This window comes from Blennius ocellaris (assembly GCF_963422515.1).
Source record: "Blennius ocellaris genome assembly, chromosome: 7".
NCBI lineage: Eukaryota > Metazoa > Chordata > Actinopteri > Blenniiformes > Blenniidae > Blennius > Blennius ocellaris.
Genome location: NC_137656.1, coordinates 2,473,167 through 2,498,025, shown reverse-complemented (window position 1 = coordinate 2,498,025; position 24,859 = coordinate 2,473,167). Strand labels below are relative to the sequence as shown.

General features: G+C 41.4%; 1 protein-coding gene across 2 annotated transcripts; it reads left to right on the top strand.

Annotated features, from left to right (window-relative positions):
- The first annotated feature begins 347 nt into the window (after positions 1-347).
- On the top strand, positions 348-22,307 carry sh3glb2a (SH3-domain GRB2-like endophilin B2a). Of its 2 annotated transcripts, XM_080499587.1 has the most exons (12): positions 348-464; positions 1,757-1,898; positions 4,693-4,821; positions 7,664-7,797; positions 9,266-9,358; positions 9,482-9,493; positions 12,121-12,183; positions 14,529-14,552; positions 15,463-15,552; positions 16,624-16,724; positions 20,022-20,214; positions 21,736-22,307. In XM_080499587.1, the coding sequence occupies exons 1-12, from the start codon at positions 402-404 to the stop codon at positions 21,841-21,843; spliced, it is 1,152 nt and encodes a 383-aa protein (XP_080355713.1). In that variant the 5' UTR covers positions 348-401; the 3' UTR covers positions 21,844-22,307. The 2 variants fall into 2 exon arrangements, with proteins under 2 accessions (XP_080355713.1, XP_080355714.1); XM_080499588.1 differs by lacking the exon at positions 9,482-9,493.
- Positions 22,308-24,859: the final 2,552 nt, after the last annotated feature.

Sequence of the window (24,859 nt, the reverse complement as noted above, 5' to 3'; positions counted from 1 at the left end):
AGCACGCAGCGAGCAATGGTGCGTTCAAGAACCAATAGTAAAAATTGGACTAAAGTGTTTGAATACGCGACTGTTCTTCAAAACAAAAAAGACATTTGTAGTTTTCCGGCCTAATTACGACATGATTGAAACATTTCATTTTACAGGCAATGAAATGAAAATCATAAAAAAAATCTAAAAGAAAATTTTCAAAGTACAGTAAAGAACGGCATTTGTCATCAGCGTTCGTGTTTCTGCAGTGACAGTACATGTTGACAACGCAGCTGACGTCATCACGCTTGGCCCTGGACGTGGTCACGTGACTCCTGGCAGTGCACTTTCGGCTTCACCGGGCCGCTACTGTTGACTCCTCCGGGAAAGTGTCATCGCAAAACCGGCCACCGCGCACACTGAGAGCCGCCATGGACTTCAACGTGAAGAAGCTGGCCTCCGGAGCGGGGCTGTTCTTCACCCGGGCCGTGCAGGTAGGAATCCGGGGGCAGCGGCGGCTGCGGCTTCGCTTGCTTCTTCAAGCTTGACAGAGATAACATATGTTCTCCACTGCGGGCCAGTGAAGCGCTCACATCCTGCATTTCACCCCGAAAACAGATCAAATATTGCGAAAATGTGTGTTGATCTGATAGAACTTGGTGAGTTTGAGGGTGACAGAGGAGATGGGACGGTACGGAGGATGACAAGTGGGGTCACGCGGGGAGCACGATTATTTCCCCCATGACGTCACGGCCTCGCCTTCAGCCTCTTCTTCTTATTTTTTAATTTCTATTTTTAAGTATTTTTTTTAATTCACACAGGAAGAAACAGGAGCAGCTTCAAAACTGATTCGTCCAAATAAACGTGATTTGTATTATAAAATTTGACTCATTTAATATTTCCAAGCAGTTTAGCGTTTTCAAAAAGTTGCACATTTCCACGGAGGTGGAGTCTGAGAATTTTAAAATATTCCACCTTGGGAGCCGGTTTCAAAAAGTTGCTTTTTCAGGCCCTGTCCACAGGAGGTCATTTCATGTAATCGCATGATGCACCATTTCTGAAAACGGCTTCCAGACTGGAGAAGTTTGAAATTGCGCCTTCGGTTTTGACGTGTGGATCGACAAGATACACATTTTCTGAAATGTTTGCATGCTCTGAGTTTTCTCCTGTCTTTTGTGTGTGTCTGTGACAGCGCTGCAGTGCCACCTATAGGCCTGGCATAGGTATGACATCGCATTTGAGTAGTTTTGAGAGAAAAAAGATCATTTCACGCAAAGTTTTGTGTTTTAATTTGAAAATGTTGTGGTTAAACCACCCCAAATAATTACAAACAAGTAGCATGAAGCACAAATAAACATTATTTAAGTTTAAAGAAGCTAAATTACAAATATTATCACATAAACAAGTTTGTTTTTGTTTTTTTTAACCTCGAAATTAAGATTTTTTTTTTTTTTTCCCCATTTGAACAGTTTCTAACTTCTCCTTTCTGACAAGTGGATTAAGGGTTGGCCACACTGAACATCCTCATAGCGACTCGGATGATTCTTAACTTGTTCCTGGTTTGATAAAAACCGACCAAAACTCCTCAACAACAGAAGAATGTACTGTTTTAACTCAAAATGACATTAACCATTAATTACACTGAGCTGAGATGCTTTCTAAGTCGATGGCGTTCCAGATGTTTTGACCCCAATGAAGAAGATCCACAAACGCGGCCGCTGTGACACAAAACCCCGTTTACAGACGATCCAACGTCTTTTTGACGTTTGCGTGTGACGCCTGTCAGTTCACAGAGGAGAAGCTGGGCCAGGCGGAGAAGACGGAGCTGGACGCTCACTTCGAGAACCTGATGAGCCGGGCCGACTGCACCAAGCTGTGGACGGAGAAGATCTTCCGGCAGACCGAAGTCCTGCTGCAGCCCAACCCAAGTACGACGTGACCTCAGTAATCCTGAGATGACAGGGCGGACGAGTCGCGCTCACACTGTCATCATGAAGCTTCGCAACCGAGTCGACCGTCGTTTACTTCATTGCCGGTCTTTCATTTCTAAATGCATAATTTCAGTGTAAAGTTACAGACTACACTTATGCCCACAGACGATTTCTCTGTATTCTGACAGCTACTAAAAAGTTTGTGCTATTTCCCTAAAATAAAACAGATTTCTTATTGTTTTATAGGTGCTCATAGTACTTTTGTTGATTTGTAAAATAATAGATTTGTTAAATTAAACTATGATCCTCCACTTATTTTATAATCTTGCAGGATCTGCACACTTTAAAAAGGCATTCTGCAGAAGATAGAATATAATAACGAATAGTTTTATCACAGGAAGTCCATTATAAGAAGAGTAATATAAAAAAAAACATACATTTTATGCAGAAATCCACGTGACCTTATGTAAAAACCCGGATATGTTGTTTGTGGCGATCATATCCAGACTCTATGTTGCATACTAACCCAATATACTGGTCCAGGGCAGATAATGCTGTTTATAAGTGACTTTTACGGGTTTATAGTGTAATAGAAAGACGTGACTAATAGATGCCGCTAACTTTTAATGATAGAGACAAAATAAAACTCTTTACTAATAATAAGTCACAAGTTTCACTCTAATATGATGAAAATTGAACATATTTTCTGCAAATACATGCAATTTTATTCATATTATGCATCATTTGCAATAGAATAACACTTCAAAGACGTCAGGATGCCAGAAGTGACACTATTATTGTTCTTAAAAGGCAAAAACGTTCACCTGCTGGCACGTTGACGTATCATAACAAGTAGAACTGGTCTCGCGCTCATCTGTATCGGTTTCGCGCTGTTCTAGGATGACTTGTGCACCATTAGGAACCTCTAACTTGTACTTTTTGATTCTCCATGCCACAGTTGACCACACTGGTGAGTATCCTGTATCCTCCCTCCCTCTGCAGCGCCCTGCTGCCCAAACCTTTCCATGCCTTTTGAGTTTTCCCCTCGCAGAGATCAAATCGGCACATTCCTCCGCTGGTACTGAGATCAAAAGAGGGTTTCAAATAGTTTTTACAATCCAGATGCCTGACCCCTTTTTTTTTTTAAGATACTGGTGAGATAGTGTTGTTTCTCTTATGAGGACGGTTTATGTCAGACTGAGTGTTTTTTATAATTTATTTATTTATTTATAGGGACGTACTGATACCACTTTTTTAGTACAAGCACTAACCTAACTAACTTGCCGATACCAAGTACTGATATAAGTACTTATTAAATACTATAAAGCCCAGTTAGGGCTGGGTGACTTGGCCCCCAATTTTTATTTATTTTTTTAATGTAAAATATGAGTTTTGATTAGATTTTCGATTTATTTTCTCAATCCACTTTAAAAAAATGACTACTGACATCAGATATATTTCCAAAAGTTCATCTTTTTGCTGTGATTGTCCTCGGAGTTGAAATGCGAAGAAAAAAATAATCCCAAAATAAAAAGTAAAAGAGGCCTTGTCATTCAACAAGTTCAAACTTTAACCCCGGTTTAAACAAAAGTGCAACAGCAACTACAGAAACTCACAAGGAGGCAGAAGGGAACGCGGACAAATGTTTGCGAAATATAAATAGATTTTACCTGCAAATTTGATAAATCGTTTAAATCAACTTTTTTTTTTTTTTTTGCCCAGCCTGGTTCACATCGTTTGGTGCGTCTCTATTTTTTTTCTTCTTTTTCTTAAAAATCTATGGCTCCAAACAGACATTAAATACGATATTTTATAAAGGAAGTCTGCGTGAGACTGAACAAGTGTGAAAATCTGAACTTATCTAACTTAATTAAAAAACGACTGCAGCCTCGAACATTTGCCATCTGCTTCATCTTCTCTTCATTTCCTCCAGCTTCTTTTCAAAGTGTGTTTCTGTGACTTTTTTCCTGCAGATTTCTACCATCGGTTGAGTTTTCCACAAGTATGAACCACGTCAGATACTGTACTGCCCTGCAGCGTCGTAGCTGATCGGAGCGGCCGTAGTATTTATTTAAGATAAATATTAGTTTCCTCGGGGAGAATCCGGTCTTCAACACTCCCCCTCATTAAAGTGTACTTGTGGAAAACGTGTCATTTCATTGACGTTTTCATCAGGATGAACTGCTTCCATGTTATTCCCTGTAACTAACGTTGTTGTTTTTCAGGCCGTCACACTTTATATTAGCTTGATTTAGAATAAAAGCCTCTTATGTACACTTTAACCCGCATTGCCTCATGGGAATAAAAAAACACGTTTTTTTTCTGTGTACATACACAGAAAATATGCAGTGTAAACGTTTTACAATTAGTATATTGGTAAAATTAGTTTTTTTTTTTGATATATTTAAATATTTGTATGCTTCATGCTTAAAAAATATTTTAATCTGGATGTACGGAAGAAACATTTAAATACACCACGATGCATTGTTAATGTTTATAGCGGATTGTTCTCTGCTGCATGCGCGGGTGTGGTTTCATTACCAAAACAAACAAAAGCACCCTCTAGTGGCCCGACAGGGGAACTACGTCGTTTCCAGCGTTTCTGCCATTTCCGTGTAAACGGACATTTGTTTTTTTACAACGTTGTCGTATAAATGAAAAACTCATTTTCACTTGAGACGCTGTCGTGTTAACGGGGGGTCTACGTTTAATTTAAAAATGGACGTTTGATCGGCTTTCTAATTTAAATTTTTAAGTGGATAACGGAAGCGCCTGTGGTCGTCCTCTGCAGGCGCCAGGATCGAGGAGTTCCTGTACGAGAAGCTGGACATGAAGGCTCCGTCCAGGGCGACCAACGGCGAGCTGCTGGGTCAGTACATGCAGGACGCCGGGAAGGAGTTCGGCGCCGGGACTCCGTACGGTGAGTGACCCATGTTTGTTGTTTTTTAATCGTCGCCGTCACTCCATTCACAATAATACTGTGAGAAGTAGGGACGTCACTTATTTCTTTGGAAAACTCTGGAGGCACACCACCGCCACCCGAAAATGTTAAAATGTGAAACTCTGTAGCCTCTATTAACAAAATAAAGTCATTCTCATCAAAGTTTTATCAACAGGGATCAAATAAATACAGAAAAAAAGTATTTCCCAATTTCTTTTTTTTTTTTAATTTTGACTCCCTCAGTGTGAAACCTGGACCTGATGGATGAAGAGCTGAGATCCTGGTTCACATTCTTCCTTTTCAAACTTTGACCTTTTCTAGTCTAGACTATTCTAGTCCAGTCTAGTCTAGTCTATTGTATTCTAGTCTAGACTATTCTAGTCAAGTCTAGTCTATTGTATTCTAGTCTAGAGTATTCTAGTCTAGACTGTTCTAGTCGAGTCTAATCTAGTCTAGTTTAGTCATTGTATTCTAGTTTAGACTAGTCTAGTCTAGTCTAGTCTATTGTATTCTAGTCTCGACTATTCTAGTCGAGTCGAGTCTAGTCTAGTTTAGTCTATTGTATTCTAGACTATTCTAGTCTAGTCTATTGTATTCTAGTCTAGACTAGTCTAGTCTATTGTATTCTAGTCTATTGTATTCTAGTCTAGATTACTCTAGTCTAGTCTATTGTATTCTAGTCTAGATTGCTCTAGTCTAGTCTAGTCTATTGTATTCTAGTCTAGACTACTCTAGTCTAGTCTATTGTATTCTAGTCTCGGCTATTCTAGTCTATTGTATTCTAGACTATTCTAGTCTAGTCTATTGTATTCTAGTCTATTGTATTCTAGACTATTCTAGTCTAGTCTATTGTATTCTAGTCTATTGTATTCTAGACTATTCTAGTCTATTGTATTCTAGACTATTCTAGTCTATTGTATTCTAGACTATTCTAGTCTAGTCTATTGTATTCTAGTCTAGTCTAGTCTAGTCTATTCCTATAGCGCTCAATACAACACAGTAACTTCAAAGCACTTTCCCAGAGAAGAACCAACAACTCCACCTCAGCAAGCAGAAAACGCGGTGGGAAGAGAAAAGTAAATATCCCCTTTAACAGTTAGAAACCTGCAGAACCAGTCAGTGGAGGAGACCTGGTGCAGATCCAGTCGCTTTAGGAGATCGAAAGAGAAAAAGATAGGACTGACTGACTGACTGACTGACTGACTGACTGAGGGGGAAGAATTCAAACCGTGGTTCTGGCCGGGATTCACTGTGGAATTAAACAGACATAAATCTACTTGCTGCTGACTTCTGTAGCAAACGGAGAAGAAATTTTAAATTCATTATTTTTTGTGCCTCAACAGCTTCACTACTTTTGAAACACCGTAGTGTGAAAACAGGCCCAAAGTTTTTGCATTTCACAGTGTCAGAACCGATTAAGTAACAAAATAAATTCAGCCTTTTCAATGTAAGAAAAAAAGTCCATAACACAATAATATATTACATCTAATATTTGATGATTAAAATGATTCAAGTTGCATTTTCATTTTCAAAATATCCCAATGGCAGCCAGTCGTACACAAACAATACCTACATCAATTATTTTGGTAAATAAATACATTAAACGTGCTTTTATGAAGTTCCTACAGGTTTATTTTAATCATAGTGGAAACAGAGTTGGTTTGGTTTGTGTCAAATCTACAAATACAAAAACTTTATAATCAAACACCAAGGACATTTTAATTTAATTGTAAAAACTCAACATTATATTAACCCGTAAGGATAATATAACATTGATATAACAAAGTCCTGCACACACAGAACCATCAGATCCACTATAATAACATAACAACTCCGTATTGATTTTCATCAGTAAGGAGTGATTTAAAGTCTTTTTATATAATTTAAATGAGTGTTTTTGGGCTTTTTTTCACGCGATTTAATGAAGGGGAATTGTTGGTGGTGAAATCCTTTGTGTGTGTGTGTGTGTGTGTGTGTGTGTGTGTGTGTTGTCTCTCTCGGTGCTCACAGACAGAAATGTCCAGCTGATTTCCTCTGTGAGCATCGATCCTGCTCTGAATCAGCCCTCGGGACGCGGCCTCACATCGATCAATACTTGGTTCAATAACGCCGCAGAAAAATGAGATTCACGCCAGAGTGTGACGACTTTGCCGAGCGACCTTTACAGAAACTGTGTGGAGTTTTAATTATTGTAGTTTCTGTCTGTTTAGTCTCTTTTTTTTTCTTTTCTTTTTTTTCCGGCTTCCACTGTGGAAAAAAGCCCTGAGTTCTGACTTTTTTTTTCTTCAAAATTCAGAATTTTTTCCTCAGAATTCTGACTTTTTTTTTTCCGAATTCTGACTTTTAAACTCCAAATTCTGAGTTTAAAGTCAGAATTCTGACTTTTTTCTCAGAATTCTGACTTTCAGACTCAGAATTCTGACTTCAAACTCCGAATTCTGACTTTTAAACTCAGAATTCTTACTTTTAAACTCAGAATTCTGACTTTTTTCTCAGAATTCTGACTTTCAGACTAAGAATTCTGACTTTTAAACACAAAATTCTTACTTTTAAACTCACAATTCTGAGTTGAAAGTCAGAATTCTCAGAATTCTGCCTTTTTTTTCAAAATTCTGCCTTTTTTTCTCAGAATTCTGACTTTCAAACTCAGAATTCTGACTTTAAACTCAGTGAAGAAGACACACTTTAAATGCATTAGGCCGACGTCCCTCGTGAGTTTGGACTGAAACCGATGATTCACTGACGGCTGTGGATCAGAGTTGCTGAGTCATGTCCTGAGACGCCGCGGTAACGGCGGCCGGATCTCTGCTCCCTCCTGCAGGCAACACGTTGATGATCGTGGGCGAGTGCGAGAGCAGGCTGGGGGCGGCGGAGAGGGAGTTCCTCCAGACGTCGGCCATCAGCTTCCTCGCCCCCCTCAGGAACTTTCTGGAAGGCGACTGGAGGACCATTTCAGTAAGTCAGACACAAAAGTTTGATATCATTTACACTGAAAATGATGTCGTTAGCATGTTTGGCCACTAGGGGCTGCTGTTTGTTTTTTGTTTTTTTAATGTTACCACACATACAATAGATCAGTGTTTTTCAACCTTTTTTGAGCCAAGGAACACTTTTGTTTTTGGAAAAATCTGGAGGCACACCACCACCCGAAAATGTTAAAATGTGAAACTCTGTAGCCTCTATTAACAATATAAAGTCTTTCTCATCAAAGTTTTATCAACAGGAATCAAATTTTTAAAAAAAACGGATTTCCCAATTTCTTTTTTTAATAGTGACTCCCTCAGTGTGAAACCTGGACCTGATGGATGAAGAGCTGAGATCCTGGTTCACATTCTTCCTTTTCAAAAACTTCTCCATCACTGTCACTGACACAGTACTTTGATACAAGATGGTAGCAGGAGGTGGAGATGAACCACACTGACGTCTGTCAGTTTCAATTTCACCGGCAAAGTTCTGTGCTGCCATCTAGTGGTGAAGAGTATTTATACATGATTACTCTGCAACACACTGTCAGCTGTGAGAGCAAATTTTATTTTTAGAAAAAAATGTGAAATTGGATAATTTCCCACGGCCCACCTGACGAGATCTCGCGGAAACACCAAGTGTGCCGCGGCGCAGTGGTTGAAGAACACTGCAATAGAGAACAATACCCTATAAACATCAAAAAAATGGGAGTACACAGACATTCGTATGGATAGATAGCTTGATCGTTATTACTGTGACCGTCAAAATAAAATGACCCAAGTCCCAGGAGAATATGGACCGGGAGTCACGACGCGACGGAGGAAAGCCTCCACTGAGCATGTGCACAACGACTCGTTACTACGGCCGTGGTGCAAATGAGCCGAAGCGGCGTTTCCGTGGAGACGGGAGTCGGGAGTCGGGAGCAGTTTCCAAAACACTCAACATTTTCAAAAAGATGTGTGTTTTTCAGTGGCTCCGACCTCCGTCCTCGTGTAAACGGACATCCGAGCCACAGGGAAAATGTTTTTGCCTTTTTCACTTGAAAATGTCGTGAGATTTTCGTGAGGTAAACCAAACGGAACCGGATTTCAAAATAAAGGGTTTGAATCCAAAGAAAGGAGGGAGAGCACAGTGGGAAAATGGACTTTTCATGTTTAGTCACATTGACTAAAATATTTCTATGTTGTCATCGCGGACACTTTGAGTCGTCGAAGGAACGGAGATGAGAATCGAACCTCCTACTTTTCGGGATCAAACTATTACCGACTCGACTCGACTCAAATCGAATCGAAACGAATCGAATCGAATCGGCGTCTCATCAGGAACAGAGATGAGAATCGAACCTCCTACTTTTCGGGGTAAAACTATGACCGCCTCGAATCGAATTGACTCGAATTGACTCGACTCGAATCGAATCGAATCGGCGTCTCATCAATCCGGTTCCTGTGTTTCGGTGCAGAAGGAGAGACGCCTGCTGGAGAATCTGCGGCTGGACTTGGACGCCTGTAAAGCTCGTGTGAAGAAGGCGAAGATGGCCGAGGCCAAGGCTGCGGTGAGTGGACGTCCACCCCCTACCCAACCCCCCCGCACCCGCACCCCCCCCCCCCCCAATGAATTACTTGGACTAACTCCCATGAAAACATGACTAACGGTGTGTGTGTCTGAACCTTTGCAGTGCGAGGGCGAAGTGAGTACCCTTCAAGCATTTCATCCTCAAACACACCTCCGGGTCGTTCTTTTTCTGCCTCGCTCGCTTTTATTTTCTAAATTCAACTTGGAGAAACTGCTAATAATGTAAAAAAAAAAAAATACAAATATTTAATCTGGCAAAAGCAGTGGACAGAAAAACAAAACGACCTTCACCTGTGTGGAAAAAGCTTGCATCTTATACTGTCTGACAGGAAGTTCAGTGACATATTGACATCTGACCTTTAATCTACTTTTATTCTGAAGCTTATGTCCTCGATGTGGGTTTAGCATCACTATAATCTCCATTTTAACCGTCTCATTCTGGGTTTTTGTTGTGTTTTTTTTTTTGAAACTCCAACATTTTGTTTTGAATAATACAAACTGAACACTGATAGTGTTTTTTTTCAGTTGGCAACATTTCTTTTTAATTCATATTGTTAGAAACCTCACCTGCTTTTATTTATCTGCAGAAGGCAAAAGATATCAATTCTTTGCCTTTGAACTAGTCAGAAGATAACTTTCACCCAGCAGAGGGCGCTACAAGACAGTTTGTATATTCAAGTAATTGTTTTTTCTTTCAAAAAGTTTTACTGACTGTTAAAATCCTGCTATTATAAGATTGACACTTTTTTAGCTTGACAAAATGTAATAAAAAATAAATAAATTGTTTTGATTTTTAATTAAAAAAAAGTGCTTTATACTAAATAAATAAATCTAGAAATATCTAGTTTAATATACACAATACAAAACAAATTTTGAGTTTGCTTCCTTTGAAATAATATAATTTGAATGCTTAATTATTTGCATAAATGTTTTGTTTGTTGATCACAAAGTGCATTACAAGTAAAGATAAACGCAAAAACGATGCGTCTTCCCCTTGAAGCGTTGCGGCGTAAATGAGGCGTTACGGTTCTCGTTATTCCTCGAATATAAAGCTGTTATTTCCTGGTTTGACCCAACTTTGAGATCAAATCGCCCTGCATGTGGCGCCCCAAGTTAATTGAGTTGGAAGTGATGGTTTTATGCCATGAATGTTCTGTAACTTAAATTAAATAATAATAATAAAAAAAAAAAAAAACACTTTTAGGCAATGTAATTTAATGTAATGATTCATCTATGAGAGCTGTGCAAGTTTCAAAGCCTGGAAAATATTGCGTCAAGTTCAACTTTCTGAATTAAAATTTCAGGTATTTTCAGTCCGTTACGTCATCACATTGGCCGTTTTACAGTGTCGTGTCATTCAGGCTGGGCGCCTGAAGCACATTCCGGCTTTTGCACATTCCATTGTGGCCTTTGAATGAATGAATGAATGAAAGGATGGATGGTTGAATGAAACCTTGTGATCTTCTGGGTTTTTTTTTTTGTTTCTTTGTTTGGCTGCAGAATTTTTCTTTTTTCTTTTAAGCCGAATGAGGCAAACTCTGCATGTCTGCACGTGCATGACGAGGCCCAGCCCAGCCGCGTCAGGCTTCATAGCCTATTAGTAATAATAACAATGATTATGAAAACGATAATGATAATAATAATAATAAAGGTGTGTGAGGGTCTCCTCCTCCGTGAATTAGTCAGATGAGTGGAGGCGGAGAATCTCACTCTGCGGTTGTTTATATGAGGCCGAGTTGCATCACTTCCTGTGTGAGAACTCACCTCGTGTGAAAGTGTGTGCACACACACACACACACACACACACACACGCCCATACACATGCCCGTCATCTTCACCCACGTCTAAAGATCGACTCATCGACTCACAACGGCGACCCACCTTTTGAGATATCTATGTAACCCTTTATTAGTTTCATTCAATATTGCATCACAACGTCAAATGTCCCCAACAGTTGTGTAATCTAAACACCTTGCGTTATAATAATTGATTGAAATGAAGAAACGAAACGTAAAATTATAGCTTGAGTCATATTTTAACTTTTCAAAAATTTATATTTTATTCGCCCGAAACATAGGTGTGGCTGTGTGTGTACATAAAAAAAAAAAAAAAAAAATGTGGTTGTAGAACTTTCACACCCAAACTGATGTAATCCATAAATTATGAAAATTCAAAGCACTTTTCAGTTAATGAAATCTAGATTTTTAGACGTAGAACTTTTTAATAACGAATTTTAATTTCAATTTAAATCTGACATTGTGACATTAATGAAAAATTGAATGACATTTAAAAAAAAACAACTTTTGGGGGCAAAGAGAAAACTGAATCCTTAAATGGGCAAACCCCAAAAAATATATGCTTTTTTTTTTTGCCTGTTCGGCAGCTTGGGCAGACAATATTAGATTCGATATTTTTCTATTGAGCGCAGGTGTAAATAAAAAAATACATTTTTCCCCCTAATTAAAAACCAAAAAAATAAACCTAACAGAACATTAGCAAATCAAACCAGACGCTTCAGTCGGTGTGAATGAAACGGGAAGATAAGTGGGGTTTAACACAGATTACATAACTTTATCATGATCAGATGACAATCGTGGGTACGACGATACGACGACGGGGAAACCCTTTCCTCCCGTGTTTCTTTCTGTTGTGGGTGTTTTTGCTTTTGTTTTCTTCTTCTCTTTCTTGTGAATCCTCCTCACCAAACTGCTCAGACGTTGACGAGGTTTCCTCTTCCTGCAGACGGCTCCAGATTTTCAGGACACCAGACCCCGAAACTATGTGCTGTCCGCCAGCGCCTCCGCGGTGAGATGATAAAAATCAGTGTGTGTGTGTGTGTGTGTGTGTGTGTGAGACTTGATGTGTCACTGATCTAACCTGCTCCTGAGTGTTTACTTGGAATAACTTTGATTTAACTTAGGGTTAAATCAAAGTTATTCCAAGTAAACACTCAACATGTGGGTTGTGTTAAAAATAGCCCAGTGCAGGTTAGAGCAAGAGCGAAACCACAAATTGTACCTTGCCTGTTGAAAGAGGGGGAACACGTCATAGCGCGTTCAACAATAGACCATGCAACAATTTGGATTATTGCCTTTTAAACAGGAGATTGGAGCTTTAATATCTCACGGTCCTGGACACGTTTACCATCCAACAGGATGAATTAAGTCACAGAATCAGCCGTCTTGAAGAAAAAAGTGAAAACGCAGTTTGGATGATTGATTGTTTTTATAATGATCAGACAAAAAAGAAATGCAGCCATAACCTTGAAATCAAAAAAGCGTTTTTGCTGACGCATTTTAATTTCCAAATTTAGCGAATCAGGCTATTTGCTGGGGCAAAATATTAAACTAAATCTCAGTCGCCATTTTCTTTTTCGTTTTTAATGAAGTCACTGAATAAGCAGTCTTGAAGAAGAAAATGAAAATGCAGTTTGAATCGTTGATCGATTTTATTTACCAGTCAAAAAAACCCAAACAAACTTGAAATGCGGTTTTATTCTGAAAATGAAAAGGCATTTCTGTTGATTTTTGATCCATATTATTCCATATGTTCCACCTTAATTATATATGAATAACTTGTTTTCCCTGTATAACATTTCAAAACATGTTTTACTACTATGGTACAATAGTGCAATGATTTATCATCACTTTTTTATTAAGCAAACTGCACAAAACTGCAAAAAAAAAATGTTTTTTTACTTTAATTAGGACTTTTAAAAAAATAAAATAAAAATGCTACTTCCATAATGTAACAATTTCTTGTTGTTGTCACAGACAGAGTAATATTTATAAAGTTATTAACAGTGGACATAAATGACCGGATGCCTTTTCCTATGTTTAAATAGAGACCATGATTTTGCACACAAACCTACAGAATGTGGAACCTTTTACTATTTATTGTGGGAACGTCCTTTAATTCAGACGTACCTTAGGATTCACGTTGTTATCTTGTTACAGTATTTAACATTTTTCTATTTCAAAGCAGGCATGATTGGGTGTGTGAGTGCATATTTTGTAAATCTAATACAGAAAATCTATATGTATATATTAGATGACATTCTTCATTATTATATATACCATATATATATGTATATAGTCATACATTATGTAGTTTTACATTCATACCTAAATTAGTGGGTTTGGTATATTGATCTAGATATTTACTCTCATAAACCTTGAAAATACAGTTAATAGTGCCATTTAAAAGAAAGTAATTGAAGTAGGGCAAAAGGAGGAGTGTGTTTTTCGCTGACGAATCAGTTTGTCTGCATCGTTGCCCTATTTTGATGAGCTTCCTTTTAAAACGTGATTTCCTGGTTTGTTTGGACGTCTCCTTCCTCTCACCTGCCGAGTGACTTTATCATGCTTCCCCATCGAACACATGGCGGCACCGTGCCCTCGTGTCTGTCGTCTGGTTTGCAACAATCTGTTGTGTCTGCGCGAGAACAGCGCTTTTAAAATGACGCCGAGATTATTGACTCGTCAGATTAAAAAGTTAATCATCCAGAGATTCTTCTTTCGGATCAAAGTGATCATTTTATGCATATAATTTTTTGTTGTTGTTGTTTTTGGTTCATTTTAACTGCTTATTTTCAATTTTTAATCAGATTTTAGGGCATATTTTCCATTTTCTTACATTTTTATTTGTCATGCAGTGACTCGGAACATAAACTACTACAACAACTTCTACCAATAATGACAATAATGATAGTAATTATTAACATTCGGGCTTTTGAGATCTGCATGTTGTGCATGCTAATATTGCAGTAACAGCGTTACATGTACTATTAATTTATAGTCGTTAAATCATACATTTGTATACGTTTTGAAAATGGCTCCTAGGGTAGGACTTTTATTTAATAATTTTTTGTCTTAATATTCAATCCAAAATGTTATTAGATTTTTTTTAACCTTTCTTTCCTGGACAACCCTTCTTCTCTTCTCGCTGAAGATTTTCATTAATAACAATGACAGAAAAAAAAACATAATTATATTAAGTCCAGTGTTTGATTGAAACAATTGATTATGTTTTAATTATTCTTTTATTTACGAGTAAATCATGTTCTACGTGGAATTTTTTTTTTTTCGTTCATGCGAGGACCCTTAATAGTTTTTGCGTAACGTCATGTTTCTCTTCTTCTCGTCTTTCAGCTCTGGACTGAGGAAGTGGAAAAAGTACGTATAACGCAGTGGCAGTCAGTCCTCATTTGACCTCACCGTTTATTTCACGTCCACGACGGTAGACGCTAACGCAAAACGCTACGTTAGCGTCTACCCACCTGGGATTTACTACATCGTCTATTAAGTATTTATTGATGTTTTATCATAAAGTTCACACTGATACTGTTTGTAAGCAGATAAAATATCTGAGGTCATAATTCGTGCTGTAATAACGTCCGCTAAAGTCACGCCAATGCTGTGTTTGTGTTTGTTTCCTGCTCACGGGCTAACTTAGCTTAGCATTTGGGTTTTTTTTTTGTGTGTGTCTTGATTCAATTTCACTAAACTCCTGTTTACTGGAGGAGGAGCCCCCCCCCCGTTGGCCCTGAACTAACTCGGTCCTCCTGGCATGATCGTCTGTAAGTAACTTTAGCAATAGCCGGCGTCCACGGTGGCGGCGATTAGCATTAGCGACGCTAATTAGATAGGTAGCTTCACGTTCTAGGAGCCGTTTGTGTTTGTCTGCGTGTTTTTGTTTTTATTTTTAACCATCCGCTTCATCATCACTTTACACCGGAAAATACTACACCTCTTATATTAGTTTGTGAAATCGTGAGTGATGATTCATGATTATTCAGTCGAACGCTCCACTCCCACGCAGTTTTGGCCTGGATCCGGAGTGATGAAGCATCACGCCACTGCTTTGAACCGTGAACACTTGAGCAACACCTCGCCAATGATGCCTTTAGCGTGTTGCTCTCACATAACCACATCTTTTCATTAATTAGTAATCTAACGCATTGCTATTTCTAAACCAGTAATCAGATTAAAGTTACTCCTCCAAGTCACTCTGTTGCAGCAGGACGAGTTTCTCGTCTAACGAAAACACAAACACAAAAACATGCTTCTGTCTTCTTGCCTCCAGGCGGAACACGAGCTCCGAGTGGCCCAGACGGAGTTCGACCGGCAGGCCGAGGTCACGCGGCTGCTTCTGGAGGGCATCAGCAGCACGCATGTACGCCACCTCTGAACTACTCGGTGCCGTTCGGTCACTCCTGAACCAACACTTAAAGTCCTAGTGAAATGTAAAACACTACTTTGCAAAAAAAACGTATAGTTGGGGTACTACTTCTGAGGTTCCTCCGACTCTGCCCCACCACTGTTGTCGCATAACAAAGTTATTTGAATTTTGAATCTCCAGCCGAGGAAGTCGGGGGAATCCTTCTTCGTGGGCGTGACGTCAGGAGTTCTGCAGATCTCGATCTGTTGTGTTTATATTGGCTTGGTTCCCTCTTAAATATCCACGTTTTTACAGTGTTTTGAAGTTATAGTCGGCGTTTTATGAGCCTTGACGAAAGATTGAGCCTGGAAGAGACCGAGAGAGGAGAAAAGGAGCTCGGGCGGCTAGCGGCTAGTAGACGATCAAGTAATACCTGGACTCATCTTCGGTGATTCCGCAGTCGGAAAAGCGCTTCGACATGATCCACGGAGCCGGGTCGTTCTGCCAAAAGTCAGGAGCCTCAAAGCCTCAAAGGTGAAAACTGGCGGCTGCTGAGGAGACGAGGACGAATGGAGGACGAAGCGTCTTCTGCTTCCTCAAACATTTTCAAAACGGGGTCACCGATGGCAGAACGACCCTTCTTTGTCTTCTTCATCAATCACTGGATTTGAAATGCCCGATGATGATGAAATATCGTTAAATTCAGCCTCTTCGTGGTCAAAACTCTGATCCTCCATAATGTAAACACAACTTGGGCGTGTGCACAACTCGTGATGTCACTCTATTAATGTCAGAAGCTCCGCCCAGCAGCGGAAATACCGCCGTTTATCAGCTATGTTCTCGCAGATTGCCGTGTTTTAGCATTTTACCCTTCAGCCAGTTAGCATAAAAAATATCCCTCGAAGCGACAGCCAGAGTGTTTTGGAGGTCGAATTTTCATTTCACTAGGACTTTAATACTTTTTGAAGCAGAGCCGTTAGAAGTCTCGCTTACTTCCACGGTGCTCGACGGTATCGTCGCTTTACCTTCGCGGAGTCAATCGTCTCTCCCTGCTGACGGCCGCCGCCGCCGCTTTGTTTTCTGCAGGTGAACCACCTCCGCTGCCTGCACGAGTTTGTGGAGGCGCAAGCAGCTTTTTATAAGCACTGCCATCACCACATGCAGGAGCTGCAGAAGGAGCTGTCCAGGTGAGCTTCTGCACTCGGTTTGTACAGATGCAAGACGATGACCTCAAGGCACCAAACTCTACGGCTGCAGCCATTATTTTACTTATAGAGGGTTCCAGTGGCGATTAATTGAGTAACCGGACAAGAAGAGGTAATTTAATTACATTGAATAACTTGCACTTTAATTTGATGCTTGACAGATAATACTAAAAAGTCAGTTAATAATAATAATAATCAATAATCATAATAACTTTATTTGTTTAGCTCTTTTTTAAACATTGTTACAAAGTGGTTTTTAGGGTGGTGCAAACACGCTTCAAAAGAGACACGGGCTTCACAACAAAGGGTAAAAAACGGTAAAAAACCCGGAAGAATGAGAGAAAAGAGACAAACCCCAGTATCGAGAGAAATGACTGTCAAAACAAATATTTTCTTGCGCAAGGGCAGAGAAATTGATTCACCTCACAGCTCGATCATCGACCTGCAAAGTTCCCTCTCGCCACCGCCCAGTGTCATTCAAACCCTTGCAGTAGGCGTTTACATTTGCATGAAGCAGCAGAGATGCAATAAAGATAAAGTTAAAACTGGTTCACAGGCAAGTGAGAGTGAATCTGCCCGTGTGAGCAAAGTTGAGAGGAATGTTTATGAGAGGGTCGTCTTCTGGCCGAGGCGGCCAAAGACCTTGGAGACGTCGCAGAGTAGCCACAAAAAAACGCTCTTCAAAAGAGAAACGCGCTAACAAGAGAGACTCCAGGCCACTAGGTGGCAGAGCTGAGTTTCACCACGGAGCGAATGAATGAGAAAGTTGTCGACTTTTTAAAGCTGAGGGAAAAACCCTTATTCCGTGGAAACCTCGTAGAAAAATTATTGGGAGTTGCGAAAAGTTTCCCACGGGACAGAGATTTTCCTCCGCTTTAAAATGACGTATTATTTGTGTTGCTACGTGGACTAGTGAGCAAGATACGAACGTTTTGGTGGATTTTCAAGCCTGGGATCTTGAGGTTCAGCGCAAGCGGGTAGACCTCCCCAAGATGGCGGCGCCGTCGACGCGTCGCGTCAACAGGTGCTGAAAGGCCGTGGCGCAATCGCGTGTTTTATATCTGTGCCTCCAAGGACAACTTTCTCGTTCATTCGCTCCGTTCACGGCGTTTCTGTTTTGAAGTGCGCTTGCGCTTGTCGGCCACCGTCGCTTTTACGTTAAAAACACAATAACAAAATACAGAGAATTTTCATTTCTTATAAAAGCCAAGCGATGAAAGTGAGTTTCAAGACCAGACTTGAAACGTGGTAGCGGGTTGTCCTCTCTGAACTCCTCCGGCGTTCCAGAGCCGAGGAGCAGCTAAATAAACAACCAGTTCGCTTCCACGTAAATTATGAGTTTGTGTTGGCAGGCTATGTCGGTCTTTGACATGTTTGAGGCTCACTTTGACAACAGCATGGAAAAAAAAAATTAACAAATACAAAAAGTCAGCCGCGGGGCTCACACAGGAGCGAGGCTACGTGCTAACCATGATCAGAATACGACTGATACGGTCACCGGCGAGCTGGAATGGGACAGGCGGCGCCGAGGTTGCGGCGGCGACAAAAAAGTCGGCCCGGACGATTGGCACACAAGCCGAAACCATTTTATAAATTTTTTTTCAGTTGAATCCCGAAGCCCACGCCTCCTCCACTCGCGTCCGAGCCCAACGCAACTTGACCTTGACCTTGACAATAGTGACGATAATGATTATTCTGATTCTGAATAAGTGATAAGTGATGAATTGTATTTCCATCATTCATGTTTGCACAAGCTCGTCGCGTGTGTGGAGCGACGACGGAGTCGCCTGCTGGTCTGGTTCCAATCGCTCCGAGGAAGTGTTGTCGTGTTGCTCCATGACGCGTTTGATTGAGTTAAATCAGAATTCTGTCAAATTATCTATTTGCGATATGCTGTCCTGGCACGCTCACACACAGTTGAGTCTTGGGGGGGGGGGAGTGCTACTTATGTGCTCTGAATCACAGCTGTCTTCTCGTTGCCTCATGCTTTCAGCGCCGACGAGGACGTGTGAGTACCAGCAGTGTGTTTCTGCCTGTGTGTGTTGCAAACGTTACAGAGAACTGTCACGACGCTGCAAACTCCAAATGAAGTCATTTTCTTGGGATTCCCGCACCCCCGTGTTGAACTGCATTACGTCACCTGGAAATTACGACAGACACACACACACACACACACACACACACACACACACACACACACACACGCACACTTCTGTCACCCTGATTTGCAGATGTTAGATTTCATTGATCTAAAAGTGCCGTTTAAAAATCTGTTGTTCTTATTTAGCTTATCTAATCATTCGCTTGTGCAAAATCCTGGCCGGCACGTCTCGGCTGGTCGAGCGGTCCTCCTCCAATCGGAAGGTTCGATTCCCATCTCCACCTGTCCAAGTGTCTTTTTTAGCAAGGCACCGAACCAAATAGCTCCCATTGGAGTGACGGCGCCTTGCAGCCTCCATTGGGAACCTTTTAACCGTCCGGCTAATTTTGCAATCAAAGCTTGAATTTTTTTTTTTTTGTCGTGTTTTTACGTCGGAGCTATCAAAAAGTTTACACCGAGCTGCTTTTGGCTGCAACGTTCCGATTGCCACGTGAAGAATGAACAGATTTTGTTGGAGTGCGTGAGCTTCCGGGCAGGATGTACAGGGGAGCAGGTATGGAGAGGAAGCGGCCGTCAGCTCGGAACAAAGGGAGCTCAAAGAGGTGAATCGAGGCTTTAGCCGCAGTTCAGTACGTCAGAATTCAACTTTTGGGGAAGAGTGGTGGGGAAAAAACGTCTCCCAGCGATGGATCAGAATCACCAATTTACGTCAAATCACCGCGGCACCATGTTTCTTTTCTGCCTGTGAACACTGAACTCTGGTATCTTTGAAGGATCTAGACTAAAACTCAGTGTAACTTTGAAACTTCTGGTTGTTTCGTCCACTGAGTAAAGTGACAACGATGGCGTTTAAAAATCCTCCTGGATCCACTGAGGAGTTGAGCCAATGAGTCATTCTAAAGCTCATGTGGAAGATTTTCATCTCATCAAAAAGGTGTCAGATGAGTCTTGAAAGAGTACTTACAACAACATACAACATCTTAGAGTGAAAACAAATGTACATGTATTTCCATGTCCACATTTCTCACATTTACACATTGACAATCGGGCCTCTGTGCGTTCTTCTTTCCCGGCGTATCCAGAAATCCTTAGCGAGGAACCTTCCGTCCTGTGTTTCCTCCGACCACTGGTGTGTTCCCGGAGGCTAATGCCGTCGTGTTCTACCTCCCGTCCCGCAGGTTTCCCAACGCCTTCACCCTGAACTCTGCCGCCGCCGCCGCCCCGGCTTCAGACGGAGCCGGCAGCCCCGCCGACGGCGACACGCTGAAGATAGAGGAAGTTCAAGCTCCGGCGACCGGAACCCGCAAGGCCAAGGTCCTGTACGATTACGACGCCGCCGACTCCAGCGAGCTCTCGCTGCTCGCCGATGAGGTGAGGCTCCTCATCTTGTCTTCCCACATGTCGGATACAACTAATCAAGAAAGATGGAAAAAGAACTAAGGTTTTCAATACAAAACAACTCATTTCAAGTGTACTTTTATTCCTGCACCTTCTTTGTGTTCGCTTCAACATTCATAGGAAGGAGAAATATGACCCAGTGATAGAAAGGTGGTTCAATCAACACTGTAATGTGTAACTGTCAAAACAGAAAATAATGAAGTTATGCTTTGATTCCCCTGATTATTATTATTGTACCCTCTGGAGAATGGCTCCTCATTTCTTCTGTTTGCCTGGTCATGCGACTTTTATATCGAAATAGACATCGGTACGTACCTCCAGATGTCATTTGAATTAAGTTGCTATCGAAACCCCATACCGATGCACGATACGATAGGCCCCAAACTGAAACACACCTTTCCTCAGAAGCAGAAGAATATGGACTTGTTTTAATATCGTACACACTGCCGACTCCCACGAGCCCTCAACTGGAACATCCTGGGTTGCGCCTCTTGTTGCGCCACGTTCGCTGTCAAAACAGCCCCGAGGTTGAGACTCCATGACACCCGTGAAGGCGATGCGCTTGTATGTGGCGCCCAAACGTTGGCAAGCAAGATCCTTCAACTCATGGAAGTGAAACGGTGACGCATTCGTAGATCAGTAGCTCAGCCTTCGCCGGTTCACTGCTTTCCCTCCGACTACGACTGGACTGTTGACACACACACACGAATTGTTTCTGTCCGTAAATGGAACATTAAAAAAAAAAAAAAAAGAACTGCTGCTACAGCCGTTTGCAAGGTCAATCTGTAATAAATTCAAATATACACGTCAGTGTTTTCGACAACGATGTCTGTTTACATTGGAAACGATGTAGTTGGCGTGCCGGGCCACTAGTCGGAGCTGTTGGTAGTTTTTGTAGTGACGCCACACGTAGTTTGGACGTCCTCAGCTGTTGATCCTGCAGGTTTCCTTTCCAAATAAGTATCGATAAGAGAATACAAAAAATTAAAAAATGAAATCGGAATCATAAAAACGTTTTCGAAAACTTGCATTTCCCGTGTCACCGAACCACCGAAACGCAAAGTAACGTTTTTCTGTTTTCACTGAAATCGTTGTCGCGGAAACGAGGCCCGAGGGCCATAGGTGGGGGAAGAGATCCGACTTGTGACTTGACTCACTCGACCAGATTTTGACGACCAACGTGCACACGGGGGGCCGCAGGTCCAGTCGGGACCGCCGTGTTTCCACGACGACGTTTGATCGCATTCTTTCTGCCTGGGAAGTTCCATTATTGTCGTGGGATGAAATGCCGTCTAAAACAGATTCCATCTGGAGAATCCTACTGGAAAAGTTCCCCCTGATATGCGATGTCGGGATTTCCCTGGACGACACCCACTCCCCCGCCCCGCCCCGCCCCCTCCCACCCGAGATCGGGACTGCGTTTTACATTTACAGATCTCAGACCAGCGATAATCACCTGGCTGATCGGAGCCTGTTTGTCTGTTTGCCTTGCAGCTCATCACTGTTTTCACCGTGCCGGGAATGGACTCCGACTGGCTGATCGGCGAGCGAGGGAACCAGAGAGGGAAAGTGCCTGTGACATACCTGGAGCTGCTGAGTTAGACGAAACACACGCGCAAAACAAACGTCCGTGTGTGTGTGTGTGTGTGTGTGTGTGTGTGTGTGTGTGTGCTGACATTACTGAAGCTCTTTTTGCTTTGATTTTGCACGTATAACACTAAGCTTCTATAACACTCCTCCAGACACACTCACACACACACACACACACACATGCCACCATTTCCGTTAGTGCTTCTCAGATATGTATCTTCACGCCGCGCTGACACCAGCCAGACATCGTGACGTGAAGCCCAGGAAAATCCCCCTCCGCCCAGTGCGACAGCTGACATTCCTCCCGCGTTACGTTGGCATTCGTCACTTTTTTGTTGTTGTATTTATTGGCGTGCGCTCTAACGGACTTCATTTCTTCTTATTCCCAAGTGTCATTTCTGTGTTTTAAAATCCTTCCCGGTTCATCAACTCACCACTGAAATATGGATATTTTACGGACATCTGAGTCAGATCACTATAACCACATGTGGATCGGAAGTTTTTTTTTTTTTTTTTTTTACTTGCAGCTGCACTGATGCAACAACCGTGCAAAAACAAATGTTTTTCTTTTTCTCCGCCCCCCCCCCCCCCCCCAAGCATAAACTCTTTTACACTAGATAGAAATTTAAATTCACCTTTATTTATAAAGCACCAAATACAACACAGTCTGTGGAAAAGAAAAAAACAAATAAAAAAGTGTGCCTGCTCACGCTCCTCGACATCAGACGTTGATCTTGATAAGTAATAAAACATGTGCGTACGCCCGGGAGGGGGGAGGAGGGGGGGGGTCAAACACAAGGCTTTAAAAAAAAATTATAATAATTGAGGCCTGCAGACTCATTTTAAAGCTCAAAGCCAAGCTGACAGTCGGAGTTTTGTCAAAACGCCCATATCCATCATTTCACTCATTATCGTCACTTTCGTTCGCAATTTTGTTTTGTGAAGACGTGACTAAAACGTTTTAGTCACGTCTGCTCTGCAACCACGACACAAAGAAGAACTTTAGATTTAAAGCTTATTATGGCACCGGTTCACTGAATTAAACTGTGCTTGACTACCCCCCTCCTGGGTGTACGCATTCATAAATGTCATGACACATGCAACAATATATATGCTATAAAAAATAAAAATAAAAAAGCAAATAATCTTGGATGGATTTCTCCATCTTTGTAATAAATCCTGCCTTAACACAGCTCGTTGAAGTGAATGTAACACAGGCGTTAATTCAACACTGGGCAGCTTTTCCCTAATCGGCTTCTCGCCCTACCAACCCTCCGAACTCCCCCCCCCACCCCTTCTCCCCAACCCCAGACTGCCTTAAGACCGTCTACTGCAGACCAGAGAATACCCCCCCCCCCCCCCCCCCCCCCCCCAGTCCTCCCCGCCACTCCGTCCACTCAGACTTTCTCGGCATGCGAGACGCCACGCCGCCGACCTTCCACTTTGAAAAGTGTCTTTTCGTCTCTGTGCTGCATGTGCTACAGTCGGTAGCTTGTCCTGCTCGACCTGTTTGTTTGTTTGTTTGTTTGTTTGTTTGTGGTGCAGCAGTCTGTCCGTGTGGGATCTGAGCACGTTCGTATACAGAGAAACACTTGGCGTGCGCTCGCTCTCGCCTCCAGCGTGTGTGTGTGTGCATGCGTTTAGTTTGTGAAATGAGCACAATTCATCCACTCGCAGGAAAGGAGCCGACACACACACACACAAAAAAAAATGGCCGAACTGTCATGAATTGTCAAGAAAATGCATGAAAAAATAAAAGGTTGAAATCTCTTTAAAATCAGATTTAAAGAAAAAAGAAGTCATCCTACATTGTAATCAAAGCTAAATAAATGCAACTTAAGACACAGTTTATGTTCAAATAATGAATATATGAAAGTCTAAGAGCAGCGTCGGCCTCATTTTCACAGCAAAAGACGACATTTTTAAGCTTTTCCACTCAATTTAAATAGCGTCTTTTCTTTTTTTTTTTTTTTTAATGTCGTGTGAATAAATGAATAAAGAAGCTCAAATGGCCTTAAGAGTAATGTTATAATTATGTGAGTTGTCTTTTTGATTTAACATTTTATTTAAAAGGATTTAAAAAAAAATTGAAAAAAGATTGAGGATCGACTAAATATTACAAAAAGTTTTTAGTGTCGTATCATTAGACGTGCGATATCGCCCAGCATTAATCTCAGGCTGGTTAGAAAGAAAACTTCTGTTACTGTCGCAGTAAATCTTCAAGTAAGTTCTATTATTTTTATCTTTTTTTAACTTGCATTTTTTTTTTCCCTATTTCCATTTTTTTGGTGGCTTTTATTTGTGCTCATTTCACAAATTACAGATTTAAATTTTTCCATTGGAAATGTTTTTCTCACTGCAGTTTTTTGTGCCTCTGTTTTTACCTCACCGTGTATTATCTTTATTATTATGAATAATATAGTTTTATCTGAATGTTACTGCCTGTTCCCTGCTGAATGAACGAAACTGTTTGATTTAATAAAAACTCAATAAAAAAAACAAAAAACAACATTTGAATCTTCTTCTTTTTTTGAATGTGTGAATGGAGACGACGAGACAAACCGCCGTGGTCGGGAGTCGATGTCGATGTAGAAGTGCGCCAAGTTGCAGTTCCTCAAATCCATCAATCCGCCGGATTTCCTACGAGCTCACGGTGCGATCGGCGAGATTGAGGCTGGAAAGGAGAAGTTCGGCCGGCGTCTGTCGCTCTTCTTGTGGTCGGCGCTGAATTTCTTGCGGTGACGCGACGGAAATGCCTGCGTCACGATGAAACCGGCAAAATTCAGATTTTATAGCTTCGAGAGGTCCGTGTCTCCTTTTTGACATTAAAAATGTTTCGCGCTGACGGTTAGCGAGCGCTGGCGGTTAGCGAGCGCTGGCGGTTAGCGAGCGCTGACGGTTAGCAAGCGCTGGCGGTTCACGTCTCTGGACGCTGACGTGATTTTATCTCAAGCGAAAACATCGGCGATGGCGAAATCGGTATCGGTGCATTTCAACATTTAGTTCTTCCGTTTGGATGATTGACATT

Coding starts and splice junctions, on each gene's coding strand:
- sh3glb2a (XM_080499587.1), top strand. CDS start 402: ATGGACTTCAACGTGAAGAAGCTGGCCTCCGGAGCGGGGCTGTTCTTC. Junction 16,725..20,021: donor CTGCAGAAGGAGCTGTCCAG/GTGAGCTTCTGC, acceptor CCCGTCCCGCAG/GTTTCCCAACGCCTTCACCC. Junction 20,215..21,735: donor TCTCGCTGCTCGCCGATGAG/GTGAGGCTCCTC, acceptor TTTGCCTTGCAG/CTCATCACTGTTTTCACCGT.